Source organism: Oryzias latipes, chromosome 5, assembly GCF_002234675.1.
Source record: "Oryzias latipes chromosome 5, ASM223467v1".
Lineage (NCBI taxonomy): Eukaryota > Metazoa > Chordata > Actinopteri > Beloniformes > Adrianichthyidae > Oryzias > Oryzias latipes.
This window is the reverse complement of record NC_019863.2, coordinates 3,661,909-3,671,945: the sequence shown is the minus strand read 5'-3', so window position 1 is coordinate 3,671,945 and position 10,037 is coordinate 3,661,909. Positions and strand designations below refer to the sequence as shown.

General features: G+C 39.6%; 1 protein-coding gene across 1 annotated transcript; it reads right to left on the bottom strand.

The window, feature by feature from the left end:
• Nucleotides 1-2,632: 2,632 nt before the first annotated feature.
• On the bottom strand, nt 2,633-9,458 carry LOC101171157 (fibroleukin-like). Its single transcript, XM_004068554.4, has 6 exons — nt 8,841-9,458; nt 6,865-7,060; nt 6,480-6,557; nt 6,287-6,399; nt 5,897-6,159; nt 2,633-4,340 (listed from the first exon to the last, which is right to left on the bottom strand). Exons 1-6 carry the CDS (start codon nt 9,117-9,119, stop codon nt 3,998-4,000), a joined length of 1,272 nt encoding a protein of 423 aa, XP_004068602.2. The 5' UTR covers nt 9,120-9,458; the 3' UTR covers nt 2,633-3,997.
• Between the last annotated feature and the right edge of the window lie 579 nt (nt 9,459-10,037).

Here is a 10,037-nt window from a genome sequence, read left to right as displayed (position 1 = left end):
TGACAAGCAGTGCTTCACCTGTTGTCTTTCCCACCTGCCATCATGAGATGTAAAGCAGACTGATGATAAAATGAATATGTTTTCACATTAAACTGTTCAATAAATGCAATTTATTCATATCATTTTTTTATCCTCAAAATCACTGTATTTTGGTTATTTCCTGTTTAATTTTAGCGCAGTCAGCGAGCTCTGCTGCATAAGAGATTACACAGTCCTGAGGGAAGTCGGGTTGATTGTTCCTTTAGTTTACTTAGTGTATGCTAATAATGTACAGCCTGTTTTTTTTACATCCTAGACATTTGTATTTGCATGTCTGCCCTTTCTATATAATAGGTTATGTATTTCACTTCAGATCTGGCCTGAAGCTGCACTAAAAAAACAGAATGAGGCAGAAAAACAACTGATGTTTGTGATATTAATATAAACAATAGATCGTTTGTTATATGAATGCATATATTAGTTTTTGGGAGGATTTTTACTTTTGGTGTTGTGCAAAATTTCCTTTTAATACACAATTAGAAAAACAAAAAATAACTTTTTGGAGTCCGCTCAGGTGATATTTGATTTGGTTCCTAAGGTTTTATTAAATACTTGTAAAACTTCTATTTACAAGAACCAGTTTTCAAAAATCAAACTCTTATTTATTATTTTTTACAAGAAATGTAATTAACAATTGCTTTTATGTTATCTCACCTAAATTCATGAAAAGTCAAAACACAAGAACATTTTCCAGTGTTGTTCATGATAGACCAATAAGTTCAACTAGAACTTCTACAGTGTTTAAATATTTGTGTTTTATTCCCTTTTTTTTCTGATTGTTCCTAATATTTGAGAAAGACATCTGTGGTTGTTCGTAAAGTTCAATAAGAGTCCATTATTTTATGTTTTTCTCTGACTGACTGCAAACATGGTGGATGTAACTTCATAAAAACTCAGGAAGTAACAAATAATCAGTGATTAATTATTGATAATTAATCACTGATTATTATTTTGGGTGTTTTTTTGCTGGGTCTTGTGGTTTTTAGATGATTTTAGGCTGGAAAACCATGACTATCTGGCAACGCTGGCAAATTTTAAAAAGTAGTCAAATGAAGCAGAGTGATGCGGGGGGCTGCGAAAAGAGAAAAAGGCAAAGAGAAAGTAAGACATTTGTTGCTTAACTTTCAAAAGTGCTGGAAGACAGATAAAATGAAAAACTAGAAAAGAAAAAAAACGCTGTTTCTTTTATGCTCTTTAGTAATGCCTGGCAAATTAAGGAAAAGACAGAAAATTGTCATTTATTCATTCTAGCAAGTGAGGGATTAACACATCCGTGCATTTAAAAAATGTAAATGTAATGTTTTTCCAAGTAAAAATAATGAATATAATATAAAACACATTTCTTTAACATTTAAATGTGATTTCAGTTTTTAAATTATTTTCAAAACATTCAGATTTCCTGTCATTGATGTAGTCTAAAAGTGAATCAGTAAGGAAGTTATTAGACGATTAATTCTATGGGTAAGGGTTTTATAAACAATTTAATAATACAACCTGCGGAGGGCCCCGTGTTCTTATTCGCCTGGGGCCCCCAAACTACTAAATCCACCACTGGAGACATTGAGGTCCACTTATAGATCCATGTACAGTACAGACCAAAAGTTTGGACACACCTCCTCATTCAAAGAGTTTTCTTTATTTTCATGACTATGAAAATTGCAGAGTCACACTGAAGGCATCGAAACTATTAATTAACACATGTGGAATTATAAACCCAATTTTTCGGACTGACTGACCTTCATTTCTTAAAGTAATGATGGCCACTCGTTTTTCTGTGCTTACCTGCTTTTTTCTTGCCACAATACAAATTCTAACAGTCTATTCAGTAGGATTATCAGCTGTGTATCCACCTGACTTCTGCACAACACAACTGATGGTCCCAAGAAATCACACTTATTAAACCTGACAGGGCACACCTGTGAAGAGAAACACAAAACCTCGCACCCCGCACATGACACAAGAGTGTCATGTGCGGGGGGCTCGAGAGCAGGTAAGGACCCAAATGCAGAGACGGGAGGCCAACGGGTTCAGGACTAAAGGGTTTAATAACAGAACAAAAGGCGCTGCAGAGCAGGAATACTAAGACAAAACAAAAAATCACTGTGGCTTGGCGAGGGACGAGGACCGAGGCCCGAGGCCCCTAAGACATGAAGACGTGAACACCATGACACAAGCTAATGGACCAGCACAAGAGGAAGGGAGAGACGAGACTTAAATACAGACAGGGCAGACAAGAAACAGGTGAACACGATCAGGGCAGATGGGGACCAAAGGAAGTAAAACTCAAGAAACAAGACAAGACACGAAACCTTTCAAAATAAAACAGGAAACAGAACCAAACAAGACAGAACAAGAACTAAAGCAAAAACCAAGACAAAACAAACTCAAACCATGACAAAGAGTGTGCAAAGCAGGAATCAAAGCAAAAGGTGGTTACTATGAAGAACCTTGAATGTGACATATTTTCAGTTGTTTCACACTTTTTTGTTATGTATATAATTCCACATGTGTTAATTCATAGTTTTGATGCCTTCAGTGTGAATCTACAATTTTCATGAAAATAAAGAAAACTCCTTGAATGAGAAGGTGTGTCCAAACTTTTGGTCTGTCCTGTATGTCTTAGTTTTCCTCATCTGAGTTGGCATCTGGATGTAAACTGTAGCAGGAGAGAGCTATGTCTTAGAAAACAACACAATTCTTTTTTTCATTTTGGCTAAAAACGATATAATCACGATAGAACTGGGAATACTTTTACAAGAGATCAAATGAGGCTTGGAGTGGGACTATTGTTACTGTCTAATTAAGTCCAGATCACTCCAATAAGGACATAATCTTCACACTACATCAACGAGTTTTTGGTATTGACTAGTTGTTGTTGTTTTTTTCCATCGTTAAGCATCTTCAAATTACTTTATTTAGACAGAAGTGTGTTCATGCATGAATGCAGCGGTTCAAAACTCTGCAGTCACACTCTCTTCAGGGAGAGTATGCATGTTTCTAGGTGCAAAAGAATGTAAAGTTGTGTACAAACATTGTTTATTGTGTTGTCACAAAATCTAACATTGAACTTTTTAACTCAGGCCCAAAGGAACTTTTTTACGTTGTTCTTTTTTATTTTAGCAGTTTCTGTAAGCGTTGCATGTCTACTTCGTCAAAAGCTGTAGCAACATAACTGCTTGTACAATATCTAACCAGTGACAACGTTTCACAGTAGTAAAATATTGACTGTTAGGAAACTGCAGGTTGCAGCACAGTATAGTAAGTGGCTGGTTCAGTACAGTCACAGAATTGGAAGGACATCCAGCACAAACCGTCGTTCCAAATCTCTCAGGCTGTGTCAATGCCTGAAAACGGGCAACAGCCAGGAGATCAACAAATGTCGTGTAATGGAGTCTGAATGGATTCTATAAGTCCCCATAACCTGTCTCTCTTTGAACATTTTCAATGCAAAGCAATCTGTTTCTGTAATATTTCTTTGTAATACATGTACCATCCCCTGGCATTCTCGTTGTTATGACTATCGTTCTTGTCAGACATATTTGTTCTATTTGTTTTGAACAATAAAGTTAAAAAAAGTCCTTATAACAAAACCCAGAAGAACAAAACCTCATCTCTGACTAAATCTCTGCTTTCACTGAAATATTTGCTTTTGTTGACAATCATCCAATAATCATTGCATTTGAATGGCAGCACCAGACTGACCTTTACCTGACTTTTTTACACCCTGTCAGAGAACTTGTTTTTTTTAATTGAGAGAATGCAATTGGACATGTGCTGTTGGTCATCAGATGCAGCATTTGTCTCATTTTAACACCTGTGGAAATAAAATAAGAACTATAGAAGTCCAATATGTTGAATTTTTTAATCCCATAGCTGCCGTTAATTCATCTACTATTTTAAAATTCCCCAAACCATAAGTTTCATTTTTGTCTAATACGTGAATTATAGGACTTTTTCCTTATCTTGCTCCAATGACGTTTTTTGGTCTCGTCTTCATCTCCACCCTCTTAAAGGAGTAGCGTTCTCCAGTCCGTCCATCTGTCAGGATGTACCATGTCCCCCAGTAGATGCCATTGGTCACACCGCTGTAACGTCCACGGTAATACCGACCATTCAAGTTAGCTGCCAGGCAGGCGTCAAACCACCACCCTGCACCGTAGTATTGAGCACAGTTTCCAGAGGTGTAGCGGTCATGGTCTTGATCAGAGGTGCTGAAGAATCTGCCATCATGGTTGTAGCGTTTACTGTAGCTCAGCGCGTTTCCTGCATCGCCGCTGTATTCTCGAGCTGTCAGACGAAACCTGGAATGAAAACATGCAAACTATTTTAAAGGACTATTAGTACTTTCTATCTGTTTCTCCACCAGGCATGTAAAATGACCACATATTGTGGAATTTAGAATCAAACTGTGATAGTTTGGAAGTGATTTTAACGGCCCACTTTGATTTTCCTTTAATCTATCCTCAACGCATTCCCAGTGCTCCTTTTCCAAGAAATAGCTTCTGCAAAGCGGCAGTGGTCAGGGGCGGAGCTACAAGGGGGCAAGAGGGGCAGCTACCCCCACCCCCCACAAAAATCGTCACCAGCCCCATTTGCCTCCAAGTTTTGAGTCAACATTAGTTTCAGGATTGACAAAGATTAAGAAATCATTAACACAAGCTTCTTTAAGCTGAAAAATAACAAAGCAATACTTTTGAATTATATTTTGAAACCCTCAAAGTATTTCTACAGTCCCCTGATTCCTGGAGGTTGCACATGCAGCACCGCAGCTGAGTAAGGAGCTCTTTGAGTTCCCCCGTCTGCAGAGTTAAGGCTGTTTAAATTAAAAGCTTCTTTTCATGTTTTCCCTGAATTCAAATGATAAATGAATGTCTTAGAAGAGATGGTGCACCAAAACACCCCTGAAGGTTTCCATCAGCCATAGATACCATTGTGATGAATTCATGTGATCATGTCTATGATCCAAGATTCCTTGCAAAGCATCTAACTGCCTTTTCATCTACAATGTCCTGTAGTCTCATCCCATCCAATCATCTGCTTTGAATCCCTTTTAATGAACTGACAGCCGTGAAGGAATACAGTTTGAACCTAATTGAAGTTTCACTGACAGCTCTAGTACATCGCCTGTCCGTCCTGAGAGAGGATCCCTCCTTCATGTGGACAACCCTGAGGTTTCTACTTTTTTTTCTGGAATTTGGAGTTTGTCCTTACCAAGAAGGAGGGTCTGAGGTTTAACTTAGTCAGTTTAGTTTGGTTTAGCAATCAGTTATTGTATTTTATAACGGATTTTATGTTTTTTTTAAATTAATAAAGCCCATTGAGACAACTGTATATCTGGCTATATAAAATAAAACTGAATTCAAATTGAATAGAATTTCTTTAAAAACTAACCCATTACTCATAACTCTAGGGCTTAATATGGACATTTAGGAAATCCCAAGGGTTTCACCTATTGCAATGGTCCTAATCAGCCACTATAGTCTCTCAGTTGCTTTGATCTTGTAGCGATCTAGACAAAGGTGGATCTGATTTCTTCTCTGTGTTTGTTTGCAGCCATCATCAGTCAGTAGATGCTTGTTAGCTTTTGAGTTCATGTCTACTGACTAACAGTTTAATGGCTGATGCATGCAGTCAACCCTTTTCAATGGCCGTTTCTCCAGCTGTGTCCGACTCACCTCAGGCACAAACACAACCAAAGGGCGGTTCCAGAATTTCTGTCGGAATTTATTTGACCTTGCTTGTTTGTGTAAGCTACATTTTCATTGATGATACTGGAGAATTTCCATTTTTTGCTTTAATGCATGTTATATGATTGTTATTTACATAAGAACAGCTGTGTTCTTGCAGTGGGCGTCACCTCTGTGCCTCCGAGGCCACTTTGAAGTTGTTGTAGGTGGCCTGGCGCTTCTGCTGGTGCCAGTCTTCCAGCTCAATGCAAAGTTGGTGTTGGCCTGTGGAGGTGAGGGCATGCAGTGCTGCATTACCCAGCCAGTGCTCTGCCTGCATGTTGCCAAAGCCATCCCGATATTCCTGCCATGTCCTGTTGAAGTCCACTGAGCCATCCTGTCGATTCTGGATCACCGTCCACCCACCACCCGCCGCCTCCATGTCACATTTAGCCTGAGCCAAAACAAAAAGTGCTCTGACAAAGCCTAGATTTCACAGCCCTGCAGACAGATTTCTAAATGAAGAGAGGTGAGACGGGGGTCAGTCTGCGTGTTTTATGAGTGTGGTCAATCTGAAATACCTCCAGAGCTGGGCTGTGCAGATCAGGCTGGATTGTGTAGATTCCATTCTCACTGATCCCAAGCCTATAAATATCTGCACAGTCTCGGGGATGTAATCTTTCCACGGGGGCAACTGAAAGCCACACATTTCAAATTTTTGTCACCCTATCCATGAAAAAAAGGAATGTCTATAAATACCTTCAGGGCTCTCACCTGTGGGTGGGTTTTGTGTGATGCTTTTAAGAAAAAGCAGCAGATCCTTCTCACCCTCTCTGCTTGAGGCAGCAAGTTCTGTCAACCCGGAAAAGGTCAGGTTATCATGGAGTCAGAGGGGGTGTATACATATTTAAATATAGCGATAGGGCTCTTGCAAATGAGTTGTATGACAACACCTTACAGCTCCTTAACAAAGCTTTGCATTGTGTGTATGTGTGTGTGGGTACATGTGTGCTTGTACCCACAGTGTTTAACATGCTTTCCACTGCAATTGAATTCCGATGCACTCACCTGTAACCTGCAGCCCAAAGGGAGGTTCTGTGAGTATGAGAGGGAGGGACTGCAGTGGCATTTGTGTGTGTAGGCGTGTGTGTGTTCTCACCCAGGCGCTTTGCCATTGCTCCAAGGGTTTGGCTGTGACAGTGTAGGTCACACTCTGTCAGCACGGCAGCCATTAATGCCAGGATGGCCCCCAGAGAGTCCCTGTCCTGGCTTCCATGACTCCAGCGGTCCCTTGATTCCTGGAGGTTGCGCATGCAGCGCTGCAGCTGAGTTAGGCGCTCTTTGAGTTCGCCAGTCTGCAAAGTCGTGACCACAGGGCAAGGTGTTTTGTATTTTATTAGATATTTCTGTCTTTTTGAACCTTGCTTTTGGAGAGTAAATGACTAGACTTGACTCAGACTACTTTAATAGAAAACTTTAAAATCAGTCAATTAAAAGCAACTAGTTTTTTGACTGAATGACTTGAACTAAGTGGCCCTCGCATTCCAAGAAAGAAGTACCTGATGGCCCCGAGAAAACAAAATCCCATAAACTTCTAAAAAGAACTGACCATAGGTCAGAACAAACATGACCTTTTTCTTAACATTTTCTTGATAATCCTTTTTTCCATGATGTTTCTTTAGTACAAGTTATTCAAGATATAAGTTGACCTATCAGAAGCCTCAGTAAAAGTAGGGGCTCTCATGTCCCAAGTGTTTGATTGATAGATTTTGTGTGTAATCCGCTTTCAGTGCTTGGGGTGTGGCCTTCCATTAAGCTCACTCCTGATTGGCACGAGTGGTTGCCATAGAAATGTTGACTCGGACCAATTACTACTTAGTGACGACATCTCGTTCCAACGTGGTGATGTCCATGTAGCAAAAAAATGCCGACTGAATTGATTTTATTTGGTTGGAACCTGAAGTAAAAATATATAAATAGAAATTACTTTAACCCATTCAGAAATTAAGAAAGTTTATTTGCTTTTCTAACTTCAACAAAAAACGTAAACACAACACTTACCGGTACTTTTTGTCTAGAACAGATAAACATCAAATTAGTTTATGCTTCCAGGTATGTTCATCCGCTTTGTTTCACACTAAGAGACGCAAATTGCTCAAGATTAAAAATATAAAATGTAGAAATGTGTCTCTCGTGTGCTTTCGATAAAATAAATAGATGTGTTTGGAGGCATCTAGTAAATCTCTGCTTGTGGTTTATTAAATCTGCTCTCCTGCAGCTGCAATTACTGGGTTCTTTTGTACAGTGTATCTGAACGTGATGCACTTTCTTAAATTTACACCCTTTATTTATCCACCACACCCTCGACAGGCACTGTGACTGAAACTGAGCAGATTTTCAGTGATGAGGATGTGTTTCTCAAATGTGTGGATGTTCAGGCTTTTCTGGAGAATATACTCTTCAATTTTCCTAAGCTTCTACACTATCCTGTCTCCATTTTTTGGAGAGGATTTTTTAAAAAGAGGAGACGTGTTGCACTAATGCATGTTAATCACGGGTGCAGTAGTCTAAATGCTGCATGGTTGCATTGTTGGGGAGGTGGATATCAAGCAACAGTGTGTGCTCTAAATGGAGAATCTACTAATCCAAGAATAAATTGAGTTTAAAACCTCAAAAACTTTGTCTTTGAATAATAAAAAGCCACAAAAAATGTGTTTTTGTTATGAGTCTAACGGTATAAAGTCATATCAAAGATTAATAAACCATAAAGAACTCATCCTTTAGTTTTGTGTCACACCACGGTCGAGTTCCTCATACACCTGTTGCTGATGAGGTCAGCACAACCATTTGATGAAGACACTTTTAAAGCAGATCTATTTTTATCCCTTCTTTGATTGCAGACAGTTATTGCTCCATGGTGGTGCCAAATTTAGCGTCCCATGAGAAAGAGCCTGCAGCCCGATGATCGTACGCTGTTTGCTGCCACTGGCACAAATTAATAAAAAAATCAAAGGTTCTGTTCTCTTCTGAAAACTTATAGTGGTGGTCAAACAACATGGAAATAAAAAATATTAGGAGGTTTAATAAATGGAAACAGCAGCAGTTGTTTCCATTAAAAAGTAAGGAAAAGCTTACGTTAAACGGAGTGTGTCTGTGCTCCATCCTTTGAGGAACATCAGAGATGGCAGGGAGAGAAAAGCCCATCCTGCATGCACCTGTCCCAGCTTGACTCTCCGCCTCAGCCCTCACCCTTGCTCCTGACCCCGTTGGGATGGGCGCAGCCACCAGACTGTCCCTGCAGGGTTCCTCTGTGCAGGCTGGAGATGCATCTGAGGAGGGCACCCCTCCCAAACACAGTGACAGCAGAGGAAGCACGCTCCAAAAGCTTGAAGGAGTCCCTGGAAGGTGCTTCATTTCCAACTTTAAAGGGAGGCTTCGTTCTTGCGTTTTTCTTTTTTCTTTTCTTTGATTCTCTCTTGCAAATGTTTTGGGCCCTTTTCTTTTTGTTCTGAAAAGCACTTCTTTAAAAACCCTTTGCCAGCATGTCCTTTTTGTCTAAACGTTTGCGCCCTTGACCTTGTTGGGCTTGTTTCGTGCCTTCTCGTCCCTCTTGGTCTCTAACTCCTGGTAGTCCTCTTTGCCCTGCTCAGTCTGTTAGTAAGGCTGCTTTGGCTCAGATTCCTAGATAAATGCGGCACTCTTTGCTGTCTGACACGGACTAATGCACCCACCCCCAACACACACACACACCGTCTCCCCATCACCTCAACTCATCTCATTCTCTCCTCTACACTCCCACACAACCACACACAGATGCATGTTTGCACACAGTCAGAAATAACCAGACTCTGGGTCAAACATATCTTCGATGTTGTCCACTTCTTATTTTCCATGAAGACAAAACTATTTGACTCTTTAACTCCTCCTAACTCTTTTCTTCTGTTAATAATGTTTTGGTTGCATTGCAGCTTTCATGTACTGAGATCTGCAAAAGCCATGAAGAGTCTAGACTGAAAAGGTGCAGGAGGAAGGAATTCTTCTACAAACAACAGAGTGATCGTCATACTTTGGAGGACAAACAGGATCAAATTACTTCTTTCTAAGAGTTACTGATAATGGACACTAAGATATTAAGAAGTTTTATGTTTTATTCTGATGTATATGATATTAAAATAGACTGTTTATGAATTAACAAAAGTCTGTTGATATCAGATTTTCAAAAACAGTTGTGACTCTTAAAGGAACTTCCAAAAATCTTTAGAAGTCCAGGCTAAAAGTTAAATTACGTAAAATATAATTCAATGATTGAAAGATGCCAAAATTTTAGGGAAC

Bases quoted from the DNA above. Each gene is read 5' to 3' on its own strand.
- LOC101171157 (XM_004068554.4), bottom strand. From the start codon at position 9,119: ATGAAGCACCTTCCAGGGACTCCTTCAAGCTTTTGGAGCGTGCTTCCT. The intron at 7,061-8,840 runs GTAAGCTTTTCC...ACGACTTTGCAG, and splicing joins ACAGACACACTCCGTTTAAC to ACTGGCGAACTCAAAGAGCG. The intron at 4,341-5,896 runs GTGACGCCCACT...TTTTCATTCCAG, and splicing joins GTGGCCTCGGAGGCACAGAG to GTTTCGTCTGACAGCTCGAG.